General features: G+C 49.9%; 2 protein-coding genes and 1 pseudogene across 9 annotated transcripts in view; 2 read left to right on the forward strand and 1 right to left on the reverse strand.

The window, feature by feature from the left end:
• The window catches only part of Ap3b2 (adaptor related protein complex 3 subunit beta 2), a 36,364-nt gene extending 26,868 nt beyond the window's left edge, over positions 1-9,496 (forward strand). For both annotated transcript variants that reach the window (XM_087901251.1, XM_087901250.1), the window contains exons 15-26: positions 2,154-2,340; positions 3,491-3,609; positions 4,081-4,189; positions 4,583-4,700; positions 5,084-5,264; positions 5,392-5,452; positions 5,682-5,788; positions 5,933-6,161; positions 6,552-6,636; positions 6,870-6,967; positions 8,819-8,957; positions 9,087-9,496. In XM_087901251.1, coding sequence (XP_087757377.1) covers positions 2,154-2,340; positions 3,491-3,609; positions 4,081-4,189; positions 4,583-4,700; positions 5,084-5,264; positions 5,392-5,452; positions 5,682-5,788; positions 5,933-6,161; positions 6,552-6,636; positions 6,870-6,967; positions 8,819-8,957; positions 9,087-9,237 — 1,584 coding nt within the window. In that variant the 3' untranslated portion in view covers positions 9,238-9,496. The remainder of the gene's footprint in view (positions 1-2,153; positions 2,341-3,490; positions 3,610-4,080; positions 4,190-4,582; positions 4,701-5,083; positions 5,265-5,391; positions 5,453-5,681; positions 5,789-5,932; positions 6,162-6,551; positions 6,637-6,869; positions 6,968-8,818; positions 8,958-9,086) is intronic.
• A 5,526-nt stretch (positions 9,497-15,022) lies between these two features.
• Cpeb1 (cytoplasmic polyadenylation element binding protein 1) overlaps positions 15,023-24,262 on the forward strand; it is a 97,678-nt gene continuing 88,438 nt past the window's right edge. For 3 of the 7 annotated variants that reach the window (XM_087901534.1, XM_087901535.1, XM_087901536.1), the window contains exon 1: positions 15,840-15,898. In XM_087901534.1, coding sequence (XP_087757660.1) covers positions 15,884-15,898 — 15 coding nt within the window. In that variant the 5' untranslated portion in view covers positions 15,840-15,883. Of the gene's footprint in view, positions 15,276-15,433; positions 15,532-15,839; positions 15,899-16,483; positions 16,560-24,262 lie in introns of those variants that run through there. The other 4 variants (XM_085683076.2, XM_085683075.2, XM_087901537.1 and 1 more) reach the window with 3 other exon arrangements.
• On the reverse strand, positions 17,750-23,743 carry LOC125400816 (small ribosomal subunit protein eS8 pseudogene; annotated as a pseudogene).

Here is a 24,262-nt window from a genome sequence, read left to right on the forward strand (position 1 = left end):
CCAAGGCAAGGAGGTTACACAAAGTACAAACACTCAGAAGCAGCTTGAGTGCGGGTTAGCATGAATGTTAACACAGGTTATTGAGAGTGTCCCATAGTGTCTGTCCTTCCCTGGCAGCTGGACCCCTTGGTCAATAGAAGTTTTTATTATATAACATTTGGCTCATAGGTTCTCTTGAACAGCCTAATCTGAAAAGAAATGTGTATTTATTTTATGTGCCTTGTATGTGTGTGTGTGTGTGTATGTATCTTACAGGCACATAAAATGTGTATGTTTATGTCTGTGTGTGTGTGTGTGTATATTTGTATGCACGCCATATACATGCAGGAGTCCATGGAAGAGAGATGAGGGCATCACATCCTTTGGAACTTGAGTTAGAAATGGTTGTGAGCTAACATGTAGGTGCTGGGAATTGAACCCAGGTCCTCTGGAAAAGCAGCCAATGCTTTTAACCTCCAAATCATTTCTCCAACCACAACAGCCTACAGTTTTAGTACGTTGTGGCTAGGTGAGTGGGGCTCTGAGGTAGAGCTTGGACATGGTGTGAAGAATGGCTCTTTAAAGTAAGCAAAGGTGATGGGTTGTTATAGACAATCTCGCTGTGCGGCAGTGCATGAACCAGCCTCTTACCTTGATTGTTGACATGGGATTAGGCCTGTGGACAGATGGACCCAGCCCTTCAGTGTTCTTTTTAGAATGAGACAAAGGAAGGAGATGGTCTATTATTCCACTGGTGACGCCTATGGAAGAAGATGCTGTCTTAAACTAGAAGGGGAGGGAACGGATGTGCTGCTGTATCCTAGTAGCGTGTTGACAAGGGTGTCTACCGATTTGGGCTGGTCAGATGGTTGATGGTGTCCCGTGGCGTCCCATGTGTGTGTTTCTGAGTCCATTGTATTAGGAGAATCTGGGGCTGGAATTGGGGACGGTGCTGTACTAAGCAACTGAGCTAAATGTGAGGTGTCAGAGTTCATGGAGGGTACAGTGTAGGTAAGAGTGAGGACACAGGGGTCCCTAAAGTGATAAGGGGCAGTTGTACCACAACCGTGGCCCTGATTCTGGGCCAGCACCTGGGAATCTCTGCCCCTCTCGGATGTCTGCTCGGCGGCAGCAGGGTTAGCAAACTAGTGATGTCTAAGGTTGGATGTGGTGTTGTGTCATCGTAAATCTTCCGAGTCCCAGAGTCATTCCTAGGTTCTGTCTTGCTCTTGCCTGCTACCTGCACATACGCTCGTGTTTGCCATTTGGTGACTGTGATCTTGGTGATAGGGAAGAGACACCTAGAGATCTGGGTCAAAGGCATAGGCAGTGACAGGGAGGGGACCTCTGATCCAGACCCGGATACAGTACCTATAGGCTCCTCAACCTCGACGAAGCCATTTCCTGATTCTGCTTCTCTGCAGTGAGGCGATCGTACCTACCACTTGGATGGATTGTGGAGATGGCAGGAGAGCGGGGAACAACTGGCACAGTACTTAGCTCCGGAAAGTCCTTCATAAATAATGTCGGCCCCCACTGCCACCACGTGAAGGCAGCTTAGACTAGGCCAAAATTGGGACAGTATCTGAGACTTCTGGTCCTCAGATACAGCTATAGGCTGTGAACTCCACATGACCTCTGCAAACCTCAGAGGCAGAGCCATTTTGATCTTGTTAGAATCGTCTAGGGGACAGACTGGGATCTCTGAGACCCCCTAGGCTGTTCAGGATTTACTCTATGTGTTGATAGTTCCTGTGGAAGAACCCCTGTTTACCTCGCTCCTTATTGTCTTGATTCTTTGAAGTGGGGGTAGAGCCTGGAAACCATAAGGTGTAGCAAAGTTAGCCCTCCACTAACCCTGTTGTACCAGAGGAAAGAGGCTGGCTGGCCTGAATCACTAGGGACTAGAAATGAAAAGAATAGAATCCGGGACCAAGAGGGAGGAGAGAGCAGCCTCATTTGCTGGTCCAAGGCAGATGTGGCGGTTGGGGGCATAAGTCAGACCAGAAATGTAGAGCTGAGAACCAGGGCAGGTTGGGAGGAACGTTGGGTGATGTACATACGTGAGAAAGAGACTCTCTCCCTGTCATGTGTTGACTGAACAAAGCTGGCCCCAAGTCTCCTGGGTCCCCACCCTCTGTTGACTGCTGAGCCACCTTCTCTTCCCTCCTCAGACAAAGCTCCTGACCCAGTATGTGCTGAGTCTGGCCAAGTACGACCAGAACTACGATATCCGAGATCGAGCCCGCTTCACCCGGCAGCTCATCGTTCCTTCTGAGCAGGGTGGTGCCCTCAGCCGCCATGCCAAGAAACTCTTCCTGGCCCCTAAGCCAGCCCCTGTCTTGGAGTCATCCTTCAAAGGTGGGAGCAGGAGCCAGGGTAACCTCCTGGGAGAGAGGGCAGGAAGTGACTGGGCCCAGGACCCAGGGTCCAGGCTTTTACCCAAGGCCACCTAAGGCTGGCCACCACGCTCCTGTGTGCAAAACTGATCTGCTCTTCTCCCCAAAGGCTCCACTACAGCCTTAACTGCTTCTGCCTCACCTCAGTGTCTGTTCTCTCTGTCACATGGGACTTTTGCTTTTTCTCCCTTTCTTAGACTCCTCTTTCACCTCCCTTCTGAGTAGGCTTTGGGCTTGGGATTCTATACTAGGATATTAAATGCCAAGGACCCAGGAAAGCAGGTAGAACATGCAAAGGAGAGGACCATATTATAACAATCCCAAGGATGCCATTGCCAACACACGTGCAATCACTCGAGGTCAACCCAAGCCCTGGTGTCCAGGCTCCCAGCCTCTGCTCATAGTTGTGACCTGGGAGGGGAGGGGTTGCTTCAGCTGCTCATTAGCCCTAGGAACCCAAGCCAGGGCCTAGCCAGGAAAGATGCCTGCTGTGCAGAGCCTGGTTGTCCCCTGAGTCTCAGGGGTTGATGTAGGAGAGTGATGGAAATCTCCCAGGATGCTGGACAGCCCTGAAACCATCCTTATTCATGCCTTTGTGTTACTGTCCTACACCATCTGTCTGCTGTGACCCTAACTTTCTCACACTCCATTCTGACTGCTTGTCCCTCCCCATGAACACAGAGGCCCATCAGATCTGTCTCCTTTCCCTCGGCTAGCCTGGCCTGCCTCCTCTTCACATTGTCCTCCTGTGTTAGACTTTTTTCTAAGCCTGGCTATGTCCAGGAGGGGGAGCCACATTCACACTTTGGCCTTCCCATTGATACCTGAGCAGCCAGGCCAGCAGCATCTCTGACCCTGGAACCTTCTCCCTTAACACCTTGTCCACATTCTCTTTAGTCTCTGTCCTGGACTAACTAGAAAGCTTTTTCTCCCAGCATGTAGGCCTGTGTATAGTCAGATACAGGAGTCACCAGGGGGTGGAGCCATCCGTTTCCTTGCCCAGGTTGGGAATCCCCACTAGAATCAGCACCCAGTCCCACCCAGGAATCACGTACCCCAATATCAAGCACTGTGCACCACCATGACTGGCCTCATTGTAAACCTGTCTTCAGATCGTGACCATTTCCAGCTGGGCTCTCTGTCCCACCTGCTCAATGCAAAGGCCACAGGCTACCAGGAGCTCCCAGACTGGCCAGAGGAAGCCCCAGACCCATCTGTGCGCAACGTGGAGGTCAGCAGCTTTGGCACGTGTGTGCATGCGTGCGTGTGTATGTATGAGTGTGTGTGTGTGTGTGTGTGTGTGTGCATTCGTGTGTGTTGGGTAAGGGACAGCAGCAGGGAGCCCTGGCAGTGCCATCCCAGCCCCCCATGCCCTCCCCACACACAGGAAGAAGACCTTTCCCTTATTGAGACCCACGTGGGCCTGTTGGGCGAATACACTGAGGTCCCCTCTGTGTGCCGTGTACCCTCCTTCTCCTCTCTCCCTGTGTGCTGTGCCCTAGGGCCTTTTCTCCTTGGCTGGGTGCTGTCATGGCTGTGAACCATTTACTCCTCTCCCTATGGACTGTACCTCTCCATTTTCTCTTTTGGGGTCAGGCCTAAGTAGGGAACCAAGAAGAGCTGTGAGGGGTGTGAAGGGCATGAGCTTTCCTTCCCCCTCCTCCAACCCTGAGGAAACGGCCCCTTCTCATGACATCTTCAGGTACCCGAATGGACCAAGTGCTCAAATCGGGAGAAGAGGAAGGAGAAAGAAAAGCCTTTCTACTCTGACTCTGAGGGGGAGTCTGGCCCCACCGAGTCTGCAGACAGCGGTGAGCAGGGGGGTAGAGCGTCCCGCCATTCAGGACAGACTGTGATGTCTTGTCCATGTGTATGCTCTTGCGGTGGAGCATGCTCTACCTGTGTATAGACCATGGTTGTGCACTTCTTATGAGTCACAGCCTGTGTGAACCCAAGTGTCCATTCTCAGACGTGTGTGCTGTGCAAATGACGTGTGGGTCCTTTCATGTTTTTGAAGCCTTAGTTGTTGGCATCTAGGGTTCGGATGGGTCAGATGGAGTTGAAGTTTCAGTTCTGAACCTGGAGCTGGGAACCCAAACAACTCTCGTAGACCCAGAAAAGCCTCTGCATACAATGGGGAGGGCCTTCATTGGTGGTGGCGGGGGCTTCGCTTGCAGCAGAGACCTGACACCTTTCCTCCGTAGAGCCGGAATCTGAGAGTGAGCCCGAGAGTAAGAGCAGCAGCGAGAGCGGCTCTGGGGAGTCCAGCAGTGACTCGGACAATGATGAGGAGGATGAAGAGAAAGGAGGGGGCAGCGAGAGGTAAGCAGAGGACCCTTGGGGAGCTAGTCTGGAAAAGAAACATCCGGGTCTTGAGGTAGCCCTGAGCTTCCCACGAGATGCTGGGGGTCTTCATACCCACTGTTCCGTGTCTGGTGGATCTGCCTGACTGCCAAGGTCTGGGAGGTCTTAAAGACCTCCTGGGAGTGACAGAGATGTAACCGGAGGCTTGGAGTCCAAGATAGCACCAGCTAGGTTAAAACTTTTATGGGGTCACGTACAGGAAGTAGATCCAGGCTTGGCTGGCCCAGGGTTCCCACTCCCACCTCCGCCTTTCAGGCGAAGTCCTACAAAGTCCCCTGTTCTGGGAGATAAGGAAGGGGTCCAGGCTGAACCTTAGCCTCACCATTTCTGCTCCCCTTTAGTGAACAGAGTGAGGAAGAAGGTGAGAAGAAGAAGACGAAGAAGAAGAAGGTGCCAGAGGGGCACAGGGAGGGCTCATCATCAGAGGAGGGCAGTGAGTCCAGCAGCAGCTCCTCAGAGTCCGAGGCGACATCAGAGTCAGAGGAGGAACCGGCTGAACCTGCCTCCTGGAGGAAGAAAACAGTAAGAGCATGCTTTCTATCCCCTGGGCCAGATGTCTTCCCGCCATTCAGAGCAGACTGTGATGTCTCCCATCACACCGAGAAGGCTAGGGCGCTTCTCATAGCTCCACCCCCTTTTTCTCTTTCAGCCTCCCAGCAGCAAGAGTGCCCCTGTAGCCAAGGAGATCTCGCTGCTTGACCTAGAGGACTGTGAGTTTGAACGGTAGAAGGCATGGGTGAAGGAAGCCCGATGTGACTCAGGAGGCATCCTGGGGTCTCGGGTGTCTGTCCTGGGTCATTCTGGTTTCTAGGCTACTGTGTCTCTCGCTGTCCACGGTGCTGAATTTTGCTCCTTGGGCTCTGGGCTCCTTTCAACTCAAGACAACCCTAAATTCCTCTTCCTCATTAACCGGCTTTCTTTCTCCCCTTCCCCTCCCAGTTACCCCTCCTAGTATCCAGCCTGTGTCTCCTCCCATGGTTGTATCTACCAGTCTGGCTGCTGACCTGGAGGGCCTGACACTCACAGACTCTGCTCTAGTGCCTTCGGTGAGCTGGGGAAGGACTTAGCTTTATGCTGTGTCCTGTGGTCTGGGCTTGTGTGCTAGGAGGTGGGAGTGATGGCTGGCATACCCTGGTTGGGACTGGCTATCCTTTGCCTTATTTCTGCACTCCCCTCCCCTACCCCTCCAGCTGCTGAGTCCAGTGTCCAGCATTGGGAGGCAGGAGCTGCTACACCGGGTAGCCGGAGAGGGGCTGGCCGTGGACTATGCCTTCAGCCGCCAGCCTTTCTCTGGGGACCCCCACATGGTGTCCATACACATCTACTTCTCCAACAACTCTGAGACTCCCATCAAGGGGCTGCATGTGGGCACTCCCAAGCTGCCGGCCGGCATCAGCATCCAAGAATTCCCTGAAATTGGTACAGAGGGCCTTGGGAGGGTAGAGGAAGAGGCCCCCTAGCAGATTCAGTCTTTTTGTAGTTGCTGATACCATTTTAGGGTCAAGCCAGGTGCCCTGCTATGGGGAAACGGAGGTGGAATTGAATATGACTTACACCATGGTAGACAAGATGGGCTAAGAAATAAGCAAGTTCATATTAGAGCCCTAGGTCACTAAGCAGCTTTGAGAGTGGGTGAGGGAAAGGTACTTAGGCTTCAAGAGGAAGCCAAGGACAGTCCCCAGAGGCCCAGAAATCCGGGAATCCAGAGGGCTAGTCTTCTCTGATAGAGAAGAGAGACTGAAGCCATACTGGGTTCTAGGACAGTCATGGCCTTTCCTGTCCCCTCATTGCTTTCCTAACATCACCCAGAGTCCCTGGCACCTGGAGAATCCACCACCGCTGTGATGGGCATTAACTTCTGTGACTCAACCCAGGCAGCCAACTTCCAGCTGTGGTATGTCCCCAACTCATGTGGTAGTGAGAATGGGATGGAGAGAGGCAGGATGAGAGAACCAGAGCTGGAGCGAATGGTTGGTGGGCTACACCAAGTTCTGCAGGTCCAGCTGCCATTCCCAGCCCTAGATCTCACCTCACTCTTCTGACGCTGTGCCCTGCCTCAAGGTAATGGGAATGAGGGAAATGGTTGCTGGCTTCATTTCTGCTCCTGTCTCCTTTTGCTTTTCCCAGCACCCAGACACGACAGTTCTATGTCTCCATCCAGCCGCCTGTTGGGGAACTGATGGCCCCTGTGTTCATGAGTGAGAATGAGTTCAAGAAGGAGCAGGGTGAGTGCTCCATGTGGTGGTACAGATATGTGGGAGGAGCGTCCGCCCTTTAGACAAAGAGGGCCCTGTAGCTTCTGCCTTTCTCAAAAGTCTTCACCAAGATTGAGGCATGTGTGAAGCTTGGGAAAGTTTGCACACATTGCTCGCATTCCAGTTGGGGATATAGTGCTTGCAGAGGTACGGTGGAAAGTGTTGGGAATCCTATTAGAGGGGAGCACGAAGAACAAAACTGGAGTTGGTATGTTTGTCCTAGTTCCAAGGAGCCCTGAATGCTATGGTAAAGGCTTTTGGTCTAAGATTCCAGAGTGAGAAGGGGTCCCAGAAGTTACTGCAGGAAGGAGGGGTAAACTTTCTAGCAGTGGCAAGTCGGGGAAGCAGGAGAAAGGCTCCATCCTCTGCTTCAGAAAGAACAGCCTGGTAACACTCACAGTTAAGAGTGGAGAAGGCAGCTGTGGGGAAAGGTAGTCCTACACCAGGGGAGGAGATACAGGGCTTCACACAGCTCCGGCCTCAATTTCCTGGGGTGAGGAGCAAATACTATGGCTAGTGATAAGGTCATTCTGATAGACCCGATGAAAGATGCCAAGGCAGAATCAGAGCCACGGTAGAAGGCATGAAAGGGCTGGGATGGGAGAGAGATTGGGAAGGGGCTGCTGCTCAGACAGCAGCCTTGAGACGGAGAGGAGGTGGACCACAGTCTGACTCTAGAATCCCTGGCTGGATATGGAGATGAGCAGGTGGTGAGCGTTTGCTGCCATGGACCAGAAAGTCAGAAAGTAAATGTTTCCGGTTTTGAGAGTCATGTGGTCTCTCTCGTAACAACGTAGCTCTGCTGATGCCACATGAAACAGTCACTTAAATGAATGGGTATGGCTGTGTTCCTAAGAATATTTTATTTAGATATTTGGGAAACTTTTATTTAATTTTCAAGTTTCAAGAAATGCTCAATGCTTTTTTTTTTAAAAAAAAAAAAAAGCAATACAACTACACAACCGCAAGCCATTTGGGTAATGGACTGCGTTTGGCTTACAGCCTAAAGATTTGTCAGACCCCTGCTCTGGGAAAAAGAACAAGGCAGGCAAGAGAACAGCCTGGCTGGTTTGGGGGCCAGGCCATCTTGAAGTGCATTTGGAGAGGTGTTAGGATGTGATTGAATATATAGATCTGTGCTTAGCAAACACCTGCAGACTGCAGTCACAGGCACAGAGGTGGGAATGGAAGCTGTGAGTGTGGGTGACATCACCCTGACAGAGAGGGGCAGTGGTAGCATGGGGTGAGGGGTTGTGCAGAATCTTAGGAATTCCTGCCTTCTGGAGAAAGGGGAGGGCGCAGAGAGAACTGACAAGGCAGGAAGGTGCTAGAGGGTGCCTGTAGGCTGCAATAGCCACAGCCTTCCAGATCTGACATGTCAGCACCCATGCTGACCTCAGGGAGAGCAGTCACTAGAGAGGTATAGGGCAGTTGCAGTGGCTTGAGGGAGATTCTGGAATCCTCTGTGGAGAACCTTGGCCATGAATAAGGAGAGAGCAGGGCACCACCATGAGGAACGCTCCCCCTTCCAGAAAGTTCTCGGAAATGGGTAGATGTTGGCATGACCAGAGCGATGGACAGTGACAGGGTGGTGTTGCCGGCCAAGAACGGAGGGTGTGAGAGAAACAAGGCAAGTGTGTCAGTTTCCTGAACCCAGAGAGTGGGGAAGCTTCCCAGGAAGGAGAAAGGCCAAACAGAAGGCTAGCGAGGGTGATTCTGACCTGCAGAGCCTGGGAGAACCTGAGACTATTTCGCTAGCTAGGGCAGGTGCCAGCCTGTGTCCACCACAGCCTCTGCCCTCATCACGACCTCTGCCCCCAGGAAAGCTGACAGGCATGAATGAGATCACGGAGAAGCTCACACTGCCAGACACCTGTCGGAGTGACCACATGGTGGTGCAGAAAGTGACCGCCACAGCCAACCTGGGCCGGGTTCCTTGTGGGACATCTGATGAGTACAGGTGCGAGTGGAGGGGCAGAGGTGGGCTCCGCTGGGGCTTGGCTTGAAGGAGCATCCTAAGCCCCAGGGCACCCCCTCAGAACAGTTGCCCTTGGCAGTTCTCCCACCCGCTCCTCTGCTCCCACCTCAGGTTTGCAGGGAGGACACTGACTAGTGGGAGCTTGGTCCTGCTGACTCTGCATGCCCGGCCAGCTGGACCTGCCCAGCTGACTGTCAACAGCGAGAAGATGGTGATTGGCACCATGCTGGTGAAGGACGTGATTCAGGCTCTGACCCAGTGACTCTGCAGCACTGTGACCTCACTGATCGTCACCTGTCCCTCCCTGGGACGTCTGCTCACATCTCTCCCCTCTATTCTCCTTCCTCCCTCCATGCTATCACCCATCTAGTGTGGGGGCACTGTCTCCCTCCCACCCGTTTCCCATGGGTTTCTTAGTGACTTTGCAGAAGAAGACAGTAGCTGCTCCTTCAGCAATCCCTTCCCTCGGCTTTCTGTAGGTATTTATGTAGCAAAAATCTCAATAAAATGTTTTCTCCCTAGGTTGTGGCTCGCCTTTCCTTCTAAGGAGTTGGGGGAGGAACTCTGTTGGATCCTCGTGATCTTGTAGGGGAAGTTGTTCGTGGCTCTCGGGGAGACTCTGGTTGGTAACTAAGCTGACCACCTCTAGGCAGGAGTGTGTGGGAATCTCTGAGCGAGAGGCATCTAGGAAAGCATGCCAGGCAGAGCTGGAAGGATTCCTCAGTTTCAGCTGGGTGTGGTATCGCAGGCCTGGAATCCCAGTACGTGCAAAGTGGAGGCAGGAGGACCAGACGTTGAGAGATTCTTTGGCTACATAAAAAATACAAAGCGAGTCTGAGCTGCATAATCTATTTAAAAAATATTTTTCTTGACCTCTTTTTCTTTACATGTATGTGTGTGTAACTGTATTGCATGTTTGTGGGCTCACTGTGGTGTGTGTACACATAATATGAACATGTGTGTATTATGTATACATGCATGTGTATGTCAGGGTCTGAAGTTGGTGTCAGTCATCACTCTTGCTCATTCTTCCAACTTATTCATTGAAGCAGGGTCTCTCAGTCACACCCAGTTCGCTGATATGCTTAGTGTCCCCAACCAGCTCGCTCTGGGAATCCTGTCCCCACTTTCCCAGGCTGGAATTACAGGTAGGCTGCTACACACATACAGTATTCATGTGGGGTTTGGGGTCCTTCCACTTGCCTGGCAAACACTTTACCGCGGTGCCAGCTTCCCAGCCCTCACCTGGCAGCCCTTTTCTACATCTGAGCAGAAGCAGGTTCCCATTAGTGGCTGGCAGTTTGCCTTGGTTTCCCTCATAAGCCCTTTGGGAAGAAGGGACTCATCATATGGGGAATTCCCCAAATATGTAGCAGTTCAAAATACACCAGTTATATCCAGATAGAAGGCCTGGAGCTTTGATCCCCTCCCAGCTTGTGAGATGACCCGATTGGCCATCTTAGTGGAGGAGAAAGAGAAGATATACGGCCATGCTTCTCAAGAAACCTTTCTTCAGTCTCTTGGGAACCCTGTTCACAAATAGATTCCAAGACCCCATCTTATTAGCTGAGCAGACAAAGGTGCTTGCTTCCAAGCCTAACGACCCTGAGACACCTGGTGGAAGGGGAGAACCACGTCATCTTCTGATTTCCACACTTGTGCTGTGGCACATACGTAAAATAAATGTAGAAAAATGTAAATGTAATGCATGAAGCAGTCTTTAACATTAAAAAAAAAGTACAGATTCTGAGCACTCGGTCCTAAGTATGCACCGTGGCATAGAATAGTGAGGATCAGAGCCTCCACACCTGTGATAAGCCCCGTTGACCCTCCCTGATACCTTTCCTGGAGAGGAAACAGGCTGAGTGAGCAGCAGGGGTTCAATCACTGTGTATTCAACCAGGAAGAAATAGGGTCGAAGTTTAGGAAGGATTGTGGACTTAAATGAAGTTTTATAGACCTTCTCAGAACTTTATTATTCTAATGGGGCTTATGACCATCCCTTGCACCCCAGTGGAACCAGAGTGTGCACTGTTCTAGTGCTTGGTGTTTACTCTCTTGGGATACTTTCCTCACAGAACGCTGTGACTGACCGGGTTGTGGAGAATAGCCTTCGGGCACGGATAACTTGAGATGTTGAGGCAAAGCTTCTGGTCCTCTGTGACCGAAGCTCTAGATCCTTGTTGTCTATGCTGGAGCCATGCCCCTTAAGTGCCCATCTGTTCAGAAGCATGCCAGGGGAAATAGATGTGGCCCTCCTGCTAAGGAAAGAGAACAAAAGCAGTACCAGGGGACGGCCTACATCTGGCTCCGGGGATTTGCCAGGCACTGTGGCACCAGACAGCAGCTGGAGCTGCTGATTTCAGGAGAGCCTGGAGACCCTGAATTCTGCCCCCCAGGATTTCTGTTTTTATCACTGCTTTGTCTGAGGTGGGATTGAGTGCTGGACTTAGACTAATTTTTACCTCCAAATCACCTTTGATAGAAGTTAGAGGAGAATCTCTAAGAAATATCAACACAGACGGATTGGGAAATTGCTCTAGGTAAAGCCTGATACACAAGCTTGAGGAAGGACCTGGGTTTGAGTTCCCAGCACCCACATAGAAGTCCAATCTCAGGATCCCAGGGACTCATTGGTTAGCCAGTCTAGGCAAAACAGTGACCGCCTCCAGATATAAACTTACAGGGCCCATAAGCACACACACACACACACACACACACACACACACACACACACATACACATTTATTGATCTTGGGATATTTTTCATGACTGGGTTGTGGAGGATAGATGTTCTTAGCTATCCAAGCTACCTTAGATCTTTGAAGACCTTGGTATGCATTGAAAGTATGACGCTATAGCTTGCCTTTTCTAGTTTTAAATATTTTTCATAAAGTTTTAAGCTCCAGTGTGGTCAAATTTTTCATCTTTATATTTTATTCTTATTTTTAACTTACAGAATTTTCCCACAGGCTGAGGCAATAAAAATACCCTCTCCCAGGCTGATAGCATAGACTTATAATCCTAGCACTTGGGAGGAAGAGAATTTCAGTTCAAGACTGTCCTTGGCTATAAGTCTCAACAAATCAAAGCAACAAATTAAAATAAAGATATCCATCTATATTCCTCTTTAAAATTCCAAAACAGATTTTTCACATTTATATACTTAGTCTATTTAAAATTTACATTTATGTATAATAAAAAAGTGGGGCTGATCCACTTTTTAAAAAAATTTATTACTCTCTGTGCATGTGTGTGCACACACAAAGTGCAGGTGGAGGTCAGAGGACAACTTCGTGTAGCTTGTTCTCTCCTTCCACTTTTACAAGGGCTGTGGGAATTGAGCTCAGGTCAATAAGCTTTTGATGAGTAATTGACACGCTGAGGCGTCCTGCCACACTGATCTTTTCTTTTCTTTTTTTTTTTTTACCACTACCACCAAAACCCTAGTGTTTCTTCAATAAAGAAAGAGATCGATGAAACTTGAACTTGAAGGAGACTTCATGTTCATCTTTCCTTGTGGTCTTGATTTCCTAAATGATTTTTCTCTTCTGATCTCTTGCAACTAGGACATCCCTTTCTCCCAGTAACCTCCTTTCTGCCTGCTATGCCCTGTGCTTTTTTTATATGGAGCACATAAAAAAAACTATAGTCTCTCCTGCCCCCTACCACAAGCAATTGAGAACTGGAAACAGCCAATCAGATACTTTAAAGCTAACTGTAGAGACAGTGCCAGGCATAGCTGGCCTCAAAGGATGTTTGTTGACTGGGACAGTGGATAATTCTCTCGTTGTCTGCTCCTTCCTCACACATCTGCCAGTGACCAGCTGTGCTGACTTGACCAAGTCATTTAATGTCTCTGCCCTTGTCATCTTCCACACTCTGCATGGTATATAATGGATACCTTCTAGTCAGGACTCTGCTTCCTGTAGAACCTGTAGGCCTAGCCAAGGATGCACCCTACTCCCCAACCTCATCCTGGGAGCAACAACTCACCTGAGGCCTTAACGAAACTTGAACCCTCTACTTCTTCCCTTACGTCATCGGTGGGCTGATATGTCACATGGAAGTGCACACATAAAGATCCTGGGAGTAGCCTGGGCATGGTGATGCACAGTGGTCATCACAGCACTCGTGAGGAGGCTGAGGCAGGAGGATCAGACTGGGTTCAAGGCCAGTGTAAGGTTACACGCATATTGAAAGCCTGTTCGAGAAACAGGGTGGGAGGGGGCAAAATGGCTCACCAGGTAAAGTAAAGGCATTTGCCACCAGTCTTGATGGCCTGAGCTCAAGCCCCATGACCCACACAGTGGAAGGAGAAAACACTCCTCCAAGTTGTCTTCTGACTTCCATTTGTGTCCATCTATACAAATAAATAATAAATGTAGGAAGGGAGGAGGCTGGAGATGCTAGAAGTTTAAATAAAGCTTCATCATCATCAGATGAAAATACCATCAGGCTATGAAAATGGAAAACTACAGCTTGAGTTCTTGCTTTTCTCTTGTTGGCAAGGGGTCACTGAGCAAGTTACTGAGTTCCTTTTGTGGTGTGCTGGGGATTGATCCTGGAGTCTGGTGCATACTACACAAGCACTCCTATTGGTTATACTCCCAAATCTACTCTACAGTCCGGGGTGTAGGTGGTGGGGTGGGGTGGGGGCACAGGCTCGTTAAGTTGTTCAGGCAGGCTTTAAATTTGCAATCCTCCTGCCTTAGTCTCCCAGACAGCTGAAGCCAAGCACAGGTTACTTCTCTGAACACATTTAGTCACCTACAAAATGAGTTAGCACAAGTGAAGTTCTCAGATGTGTGCTAAGCACATGGTTGAGTGCCCAGAAAAGATTCTGCTCTTACCACTTCGGCAAAGTTTAAAGGAGAGTGATTAACAGCAGAAATTCATGTTCAACGTTATTTTCTTATACGCTGGGAGCTTGGAAGTTTATTAGATTTTTTTTCCCAGATACTCATTCCCATAGGCCCTTAGATACCATTTCAAGTCTCAGATTCTTGTTTTGCTTAACTTGGGGCCAGGGAGGACTGTATGTGAAGGATCACAAATTGGCAACTACTAAGGTGACCTTGGATTTAAAAATCCATGAGAAATTTTAGCTTCTTCTGATTTATTTATTTTTGAGGCTGACTTTCTTCAGACTGTAGTTCTTAGCTGCCCTCCAATGCAAGGCAATCCTTCTGTTTCGTCCTTGATAGTATTGAGATTACAGGCCTATGCCACCATGGCTGGTTAACCAGCCCTTCCAGCTGCACTTGGGCCTTCAGAGTGCCTCATACACCTTCACGTACAGTCCCTATGCCGTAGACATCTGATTGTGGCACTCTCTCAGGAGAGGGAGACAAGACAGACAAGAAACAGAAGGTTTGGAGTAGCAGGCCTATGCTGCTTGCTGGCCAAGATGGGACTTGGGGGTGAGTGGCTCCTAGGGGTATAGGTTCCCCTACATTCATCACCCTTTCTGCTTAGGACATCAGCAACCCTTGAACAAGTCCCAAGATGGAGACTAGCCAGCCCTGACTGTCATTGAGCTCCCTCCGAATTTCAACTCTAGCATCTGTCCTCTTCCCCACCTTCTCCTCCGAACACCACACTAGACTAGGGCCACCGGCTTCCTTCCCCAGCACGCTGGGCAGAAGCCTACAGTACCTGCCTCACGAACCTGCCAGCAGCTGGCAGCGGCTTCTAGTCCACCTGTCAGGAGGAACCTAACGGGTATACCGTTCGAGACAATTAGAAATATTCAGGAAACTCTGGTCCCTTTCTTACCCACCCCAGTGCCTAATTTCCAACCTCTAAGCCTCCAGCAACCTCTGAAAACAGACGTGGCAACTTCCAAGCTCCGTTCACCGTTCTTCCCGAGTTTCCAGCTGGTTGCAGAATAAAAGCCCTTGGTAAACTGGGCTCGGGCTTCCCTCCTGTGGTATCAACACGCATTAGCCGGGTTCTAGTCAGATTGGGCCGCTCCGTCCTCCCTCTCCGCCTTCCCTGGTCTCCAGCCCGGAATGCCATCTCCGCCTCTGCGCTCGCTTGGGCTTCCGGTCCACTCCAGCCACAGCTGGCCCGTGACGCCTTTCTAAACAACAGCCCGGCTTCACCCTCAGTTCCCGGCCTGAAATTTTCCCAGTCAAGCGTCCCGGCCTATCCGGCGGGAGCGTCGGTAGCGGTTTCCCCCAAGGGATTGCAATCTGAAGAGGAGCACGGCTGTCTCTGGAACTTTCCGGAATCCCCTGACGCCTGCGCTCCCCGGTCCAGCTCGCTGGAGATGCAGCGGCAGCCAGTCTGACTAAAGTGAGGGCGTGTCTGCTGCAGGTGGGGGGGGGGGAGTGGAAGTGCGTGTGGGGGCGCGGGATGGGGGGGGGGACCGGGTTCGTGCACCGGGCTCCCACCCGAGAGGTCACTGGAGAGGGAGGGGCGTGGCCCGGTGTTCAGGAGGCCGCGCGTCACCTCCGCAGCTGCGGCGCCGAGGTTTGGGAACCTGGAAGGGGAAACTGAGGCCCGGCGGGAGCGGCGCGCTCAGGGCCCCGGATCTCCGCACACCCCGCAGGTAGAAGTGGCCGCCGGCAGCTCGAGCCTCCGAACTCGACCCCTCCTGGGTCGTGTCTCTCTCTCCCGCCCCATCCCCGCCCCCCCTCCAGGCCCAGGGTGGGCGGCGGAGCGCGGGTCCGCACTGCTGTAAGGAGCGCAGGGGGCGGGGGCGGGGGCGAGGCCGGGCGGGGCCGGCACAGGTGCTCCTCGTCAGGCCAGCGCGGCGGCGCTTTATAAAGCCGCCCGCCGGGGCGCGGAGTCGCGCGCCGCTCGCTGCAAAAATAGTGCCCACGTGTGTGCGCGTCCCGCGCCGCCCAGACCCGCCCGCCCGCCTGCCCGCCAGTCAGTCCCTCAGGGCCACGCCGGACCCCATGGCGTTCTCTCTGGTAAGAGCCGCCCGGGCGGGGCGGGGCCGGGCGGGGCCGCTGTCCCCTGCCGCCTCGGCTAACGGTCCGCGCGCTGTCTCGCCGCCCCACAGCCCCCCCTCCACCGCCGCCCCGGGAGGGGCGCCGGTCACATGCCCACGGTCGTGGGCCTCGTGGAGCGGTGTGGGCCACGGCGCGAGGGGGGGAGGCAGGGAGCTTTTCCTCGTGACTCAGGCCTTTGGGCTTAAAGGCGCCGCGGCCCTCCGGGGGCGGCCGCCGGGGCCTCCGGAGCTGCGCTTGCAGACTCCCGGGAAGCGGGAGCCTCGAACGCCTGTCCGGACGGGAGCGGGCCGCGCGGAGGGGAGCCTGGGCGTCCGCCACACGGCCTCCCGCCTCTGCCGTCGCACGTGAGAGCCAGCGCGGCTGGTGGCGCGCGCCGCTTAGAGAGTCGCCTCAGCGTCCCACGGGAGGCAGGGGGGGGGCGGCGGAGACCCCCCCCCTCCGGCTGGGACGGCGCTGGGGGCCCCCGCACCACGACGGCACCGCCGCCGCCATGGCTCCTCTGAAGCCGAGGACTCGGGCCCCTCGTGCGGGCCGCGCGCTTTCCCAGCCCGGGGAAGTCACGTGGCTTCACACGTTCGCTGGCTTCTGGAGCCCGAGCCCCGAGGGCGGCGCGGGCCAGGTGAGGTCGGGCGCGCGTGCGCGAGCCGGCTTCGAGGGCTTGTCCCGGGAACCCGGCGGGTGGGGGGGGGGCGGCCCCGGGCTGAAGGGGGAGAAGCCGAGCAGCCCGCGAGGGGGCGCAGGCGTGGAGTCTGCTCCTCGTCCTGCTCCTCGTCCTGCTCCTCGTAGTCCCGCTTTCCTCACTCGCCCTCACACGGTGTGCCTCCCGGGTTTTTCCGGGCGGCAAGGCCAGGTGCCCTCACTCGGGGATGTCGAGGTGGAGATGGGTTCGCGTGGCCCCCAGCGCTGGCCTCGGGTTGTGTGTGTGGCGGGGGGGTGGGACAGGCCTCTTCGCTGGGGCCTAGACGGCCACGGGGCGGGGGGAGGCCCACACCTGCCCGAGAACCCCTGAGGCGAGGGGACGCAGCCTGGAAAATGACTTTGGTGGGCGCTACGTGGGTGGCTCTGCGATTCCACTCGCTCACGACGTTGAGCTTCGTGTCCACGGGACCCTGGAAGGCCACAGCTCTGCAAGTGGCCCTCAACTCGAGGGAGCTTGGAACACCTGGGCTCCAGGGGACCGCGCAGCCTCGTGAGTCCGCGCCCTGGCCGCTCGTGGCCCCTGGCGCCTTGCAGGCTCAGCCCTGCAGGACCCGGCCCTCAGACAGCGTTGAGCGCGTTGCAAAAAGTCGGCACAGCCCCGGGCTGCCTGTCTCGGCCTCCCTACCCCCCACCGCGGCCTCCAGGCTCGACTCTGCTGAACGCCTTTCTCTGACAACTGCTTCCTTTGGTCTCCCTGGCTACCGCGCTGCCGCCCCACTCTCTTCTCTGGCACCTGGGGAAACTGCTGGTCTGCGTCATTTGCTGGGGCCACGGCAAGTGGGTCGGGTTTAGTGCTCCAGAGAAGCATGCGTGGACCGGTTTCCTCCAGCCACCTCTTGGGGGGCTGGGCCCACGTGTGCCAGCGCAGACTCTACTGAGGAAGAGTTTTCACTTTCACGCTCTGGGTCTGTGTGAGTGTAGGGATATACTATGTTTGTTAGAAGAAAGAAGGCAAAACAAAACCTCAGAAATACAAGCTGGTGATTGTTTACCCGGTATGTAGGAAGGGGTGGACCGCTGATTCCTGATGCGCATTGGGGCTCTTAAGGACTGGAGTGTTCAGAATCCCCATTGATCATTTACCCTCCCTCTTAATAACTTGCCTGGGATTCACAGGGCATTTTCTGTATCATTTACCATGGCCCACCCACCGCGCAGTTCGCAGTTATCTAAATTTGAATCATTTGGCGCTGCATGCTGTGTATAGAAAGTTGACAACTGTAGAGGTAAGTCTGCCTTGTATAAAAACACTTGCCACCCCGCTCCAGAGATGGTTCTGCAGACAGCTTCCTGGCAGAGGCTCCCCAGCATGGAAGGGAGGCTGTGTCAGCCTGTGTAACAGACAAGAGTAAGAGAGCTGACGCATGCAGTTAATTATGGGGACATTTGGAGGTAGGAATGGCCCCGGAGTCCCTTCAGTACAGGCAACTACACTGCTGTCCCGTATAAGCGTTCAAGACGCAGAGAATGAGGGTAAAGTTGTACGATTGTGAGACCAAACTTTTTCACGAGGAGCTCTTGATAGTGACTGCCCTAGTAAATATTTGCATTAAGCACAGTCGACTCGTTTTTAAAAATATTTAAATGGGTTATAAACCCCAATTGTTTACCAAGGTAAAATGAGTTGAAGAAGAGGAGGAAAGAGTAGTACCCACTGACCTGTAGTGTATGTGCATGTGCCTCTATAAAGGAGACAGCCAGCACTGAGAAATAGTACTGCACACTCGTGGTTGGTGGGCCTTGGATCCCGCCTTGATGATTCCCTGGCTTTTATGTGCAGCAATAAAAGTTAGTTTGAACCAAAAACAACATCTTTAATGTTGGATTCAACCTGAGGACTGGTTTGGAGTAAGTTCTATATAGAGTTCCCTGTTTTGCAGTTGAGGCTCAAATATCAGCTCACAAAGTTACTAAGTAATGAATTGAGATCCTGGATATATTTGTTTTATCCCAGCCAGTTACATGTGTGCCCTGGCATGTCAAGAATCAAAATGTTATTAGTGATGGATGATGTGGTCTGTAGGCTGGTCCTGTTTTTCCATTGTGAACCCTAACTGTAGTGGTAGGAGTCTCCTGTTGCTGTAGACGTCACTGTAGGTCTTCTGAGCATTAGTGCCTGGAAGGAATGTGCTGTGTCTACCATTCCATGATGTGTGTCAGAGCAGTTAGTCCTCAGCCAGAGATCTAGAGGAAGGCTCCTCCCACTGTGGGAGTGAACCTCCCAACCTTCTATAAAAAAGACTTTAATTTTCAACATAGATAAAATTTCAGTAATTTTTCATCAGACAAGGCAGACTTGAAATTATAATTGGTTTTTAATTTTTATTGTATTTTTAGTAAGTGTGTGTGGAGTTGTGTGCACATGTGGGAAAATCAGAAAACGACTTTCAGAAGTCAGTTCTGCCCTTTCAGTACAGAGTCCTAGGGCTCAGACGCAAGTGTTTTTACCTGCTGCGACATCTTGCCAGTCCTGAAATTTTATATAATTGACTGATAAAAGTAGAGTGATTAGTTTCACCTTTCCTGTCTTAACTAAAACTTCTCTAGTGGTGCCTCTTAGATTTTCAAGAAGTTAGTAAGACAAAATTTTGTGCCTTTTTCTCTCCTCTCTTTCCCTCCCTCATCCCCCCTCCCTTCACTCTCTCTGCTCTTTTTCTCCTTTCTGTTCCCTCTCTGCAGGATCTCCTTATGTGACTTTGCCTGACTTTGAACTCTCAGTCCTCCTAAGGCAGCCTCCTCCTGAGTAATAAAGCTGAGTTTGCATGGGCTGGGTTTTATTCTGTTGGTGGTAGTGGGTTTGGTGTTGTTTGATTTTTATTTGTGTGTGTGCACACGTGCACAGACAGCTAACTGTAAAATTGTAAGTGATAGTCTCCCAGGACATAAAAGAACCCTGACCTAGAAATGAGGGGCTGGGTCTTTAATTGTGGGCAAGGCTTAGTCTTTTTGTTTCTTTGTTTTCGAGACAGGGTTTCTCTATGTAGCTTTGGCTGTCTTGGAACTCGTTCTGTAGATCAGCCTGACCTCGAACTCACAGTGATCTGCCTGCCTCTGTCTCCCAAGTGCTGGGATTAAAGGCGTGTACCACCACCCCAGACTTAGAATCTTTTTTTTTTAATTTTTATTACACTATACATTTTTCTACCCTCCCCTCTCTCCTTCTACCTTCTCCCATGATCCCATGCATTCCAATTTACTCAGGAGATCTTGTCTTTTTCCTATTTAGATCCATGTATATCTCTCTTAGAGTCCTCTTTGTTGTCTAGGTTCTCTAGAATTGTGGATTGTAGGCTGGTTTTTCTTTGCTTTATGTCTAAAAGCCACTTATGAGTGAGTACATACTATATTTGTCTTTCTAGCCTACTTCACTCAATAAGATTTTTTCTAGATCCATTTAAGGTTTAGACTCTTAATATTTGCATTCTATCTAGTCATGCTAGTAGGGGTTGAAAGGATCTAGAAGGAATATTTATTGCTGTATCTTGACCTTAAGGCTTTAAAGCATGAGTGAGTATATTCAAAGCCTTTGGCAATTGGCCTTTTACATGAGAAGACATGCTCTAATACAAACAAGGCAGCTTTCTTACCTATGCCTGGAAGGTTTTAGTAAAGATAGAAACCTCAAGATATTGCCTAGCTTTAGCCTCTCTAGCATCCTTTATCAGCCAAGAAATCAAGTCTAAGTTCAGTATTGGCAGATTGGGAAATAGCAGTAGGTGAGTCTGGGGCACCTACACGAAGTTTTCTTTGCTAGTGTCTATTTAAGTGCTTAAGTGTTGTGTGTGTAAGCCTCATTCACTGGAATGAGGTCCCTTGGGTAATTGACCTAAAATTATATCCATTTAAAGAGCAAATTAGTGAATTTGTAATTCTTGTTAAAGTTGGGTGGGAATGCATAACCAACACTGGTATTAATGTTTAGATTCCTGTCTTCAGTAGCTAGTGGTGGAGGCAATAAAAGACTCAGGATCAAGTAACAAATTATTTTTCTGCTTTGGAAGAACTGTACTAATCTTGTCTCTAAATCTACTTTTCCTAATCTAAACTGAACTGACTCTGTAGAATTTGCCCTAAAGCTACTGGGATAAATGAGAAATGGGGTTTGACATAGACTTTGGGGTGATGCAGTTATATAAATAATTGGGCTTTTATCTATTGTTGATTTAAAACCAAGAAGTACTGATTGTACCCTTTCAATGTTCATTAAACCCTTGGTTGCTACTAACTCCACCGCCTTTGCTCCCCACATTGCAGCATTGGAAATGCCCTTTACTTCCCCCAGCCGTTGTTTGCAATCTGTTTCAGCTAAAAGCTGCTTATGGAAGAGTCTCATCTTCTGAAGCACAGATCTCAAAGTGCTGCAAGTTTTTTATGTTGAAGATAGGACCACCGGGTGTTGGGCATTTCTTGATTGCAGTACACAGACTGAAAAGATTGACCTAAATAAGTGTGTTATTTCATATTTTTTTATATTCTCTCTCTCTCTCTCTCTCTCTCTCTCTCTCTCTCTCTCTCTCTCTCTCTGTGTGTGTGTGTGTGGGTAGGTGGTAGTAGGAAGACAACTTGGAGGAGTCAGTTCTTTCCTTACACCATGTAGGTTGCAGGTTTTGAACATAGGTCTCAGACTTGGTGACAAGTGTTTTTATCCATTGAGTCCTCTCACATTTTTATAGGACGGTATTTGACTTTTCATGAGGAGTTGGTATTCACATCTCAATTTTAGAAATGACAGTATAGATGTAATTTCCAATTTTTTGATGTTTCAGGGATTTCAACAAACTCTTGTTGGGAATTATTCATCAATATGTTTTGTTTTTTTTAATACAGAATAATAAACACCTTTATTACATGAGCTAGGAATGTTTTATTTGCCTTTCCGGGCTTTGATCTTCCCTTCCCCAGGTAGAACTCCAGCTCCGTGCCTTCCAGTACATAGCCATTTGCTCTGCCACATTGGCCTGTTTTTGAGGCAATACAGTCAAGAAGCTTGTCCTGGAGCTGCTCCTCCAGAAGACTGTTGATTTTGGCGTTCTTTTTTCTTTCATCATATTTCTTTTGAATTTTCTTTGGTTTTTTGTTTAATATTTCTTCCTCCTCAGGAGTAAGCTTGGCCCCCTTCTTCCCAGGGGAAGTGCATAGTGGAACTTGTACCACTGCCGTACAGTGTGCTGTCAGTAAGCACAGTGCAGTTCTTCACCAGGGTCTTGGCGCAGACCAGCTCATTATTGGATGCACTGTAGACAGCATCAGTGATCCTTGTTTTGTGAGTACAACACTCAGAACCCCAGGAAAAGTTCCCCACGTCCAATTTTAGGGCACAGCACTTCTTATTGTCTCCTGGCACTTGCACTGTGTACGACGAGGGCCAATCTTAGTGTTGGCAGCAGGCCATCCCAGCTCATACTTCGCTTCTTGTGGTAGGACTTTCTCTTACCCCAGCGGTTGTGCCAATCATCCCAAGAAATGCTCAGCGCTCCATCATATATTTTTAAGTGAGGGTAAGAGTGTTCCTGTTCCTGACTGGATAGTTTAGGTGAGCACTCGGGTATGGGCTACCTCTGAATTAACTTTACTTCGTTGAGTATTTCCTAATGGGTTGAGTGGCTATTTTTGAAAAAATGTGCTTATTTTTTTATGTTTTTGCCTGAGTGTACATATGTTCACCATGTGTGTATCCACGGATGTTTGCGAGTCCCTGAGTGGGTATTGGGAACTGAATGCAGGCCCTCTGCAATAACAGCAAATGCTCCTGAGTTGTGTCTAGCCCTGAGTAGCTCTGTTAGAATATAGTAAGTCAACACTCCATTTTTATTTTTAAAGCATTCTGTGCTGACGTCCCTTGAGGTAACTGGAGACTCCCCAGAAGGTTAGGCCTAAAGATTGATTTGAGTGCTAAAAATGGGTTCACTGTTAATTTTAGGAGTAACTTGACTAATAGTGTTACTGGTCTCTCTATTCTTTCCCAGCGTGATGTGCTGCTGTGGTACCATCTGAATGGATACACAGCTGCCTACAGTCTGCTGTGATAAGGTTGTGAAAATAACCATCCTCTACCTTGGTGGGCAAGCATGTGTTTGTGTGCATGGAGAGGTTGTGTCTCTTGACAGCACTTTTTTTAGTTTGGACTCTGATACCATCTATCTTCTGAGTTGGTTCTTTCCCCTGAGTCTTTATTATGATTATGTTTACTATTAATTAATGTTGTAATCATGAAAGTTTAAAAGCTCAAAACACGTTGGAAAGCCTGTCTTTCAGGTATAATTTGGAGTTGACCCCAAGTCCAGCTTATAATTTCTTAATCTTTAAATGAACTAAAGGAAAAAAAAACTTAGAATGAAAATGATTTTTTTTCATTTAATTTAGCAATTGGTCATATATCTAGAACCAAAGCTCATTTATTTAGGCCTAGTGTTTATTCTAGAATTGTTACACCTTGACCTTCTGCTATGTTGGTTTTATTTTTATTTAAAATTTCTGTTTGATTCCTAAGGTTGAAGCTTCCTTTTTTTTTTTCCCTGATCCATTTGGTTTCAGCATTTACATGCTTTTTTTTTCTTTCCATCTTGGTGCTGTATTCCTTGTGGTTCAGCTTGTTGGCTTGTTACTGTTCCTCTGTTTAGGGGCCAATTTCCATAGGTGTACCCATTTGTCTGTGTGACCCAGTTTTAGGCTGTTTTTACTGCTGTTTATTCTCAAGATCTAGGCCTTTGGTCTATCTGATACATGTTAAATGTAACATGTTGTGTGTGTCGGTCTGTATGGGTTCTAGATGCCCACCTTTGGTAAATATCAGATATTTCTGATGGTCCTAGATGACACCTAGATGACATGTGAAAAGGTCGTTCAGCCCTCAAAGGGTCATAACGCACAGGTTGAGAACCTCTGCTCTAGTGCCATCTTATAGGCAAGAACTGTTTGGCTGTTTTTGTTTCCTGTCACATGAGGCTTGTCACAGAAGGATACTAGGGAAGTAAAGTTTTGGAAAAGATGGAAACTTCCGTTTGGAGCTTTTAGTTTTTAGAACTGTAAAGCCTTGTTATAATTGTACCCTTTGTGTTTCTTGTGGCCCTTATATGCTTCCTTTCCATCCTCATTACCTCTCATGAGTGTTTTCAGTCTGCTTTGCCACCGTGCTTCTCAGCTGTTGTCAGCACCTTACCTCTCACTGTTTTGATGCTCTGTCCTACTAGTGTTACTCTAGCATCCTAGACTAGCTCTCTGGTCCTTAGAAGGATGTACTGGATGAGAGTGTTTCCATGAATCCTTTCTGTCTTCACCTTCTCAAGACAGAGTTTAGTCATATGCCTTCCTCTCCTCACTGTCAAAACGCTTAGACACTCAAGTCATTTCAGAATTTGGAGTTTTTTTTTTAAATTTGGATTAGAAACAATTGAAACCAGGTAGTGGTGGAACAGGCCTTTAATCTCAGTACTCAGGAGGTAGAGGCAGGTGAATCTCTGTGAGTTTAAGGCTAGCCTGATCTCCAGAGTTAAGTTCCAGGACAGTCAGGACTGTTTCACAAAGAAACCCTGTCTCGAAAAAACAACAGAAAACCAAAACCAAATAAAAAACAATTTCACACAGACAAAATATAACGCATGAACAATGTAATATAGCACTCGG

Source organism: Myodes glareolus, chromosome 24 (genome assembly GCF_982192425.1).
Source record: "Myodes glareolus chromosome 24, mMyoGla1.1, whole genome shotgun sequence".
NCBI lineage: Eukaryota > Metazoa > Chordata > Mammalia > Rodentia > Cricetidae > Myodes > Myodes glareolus.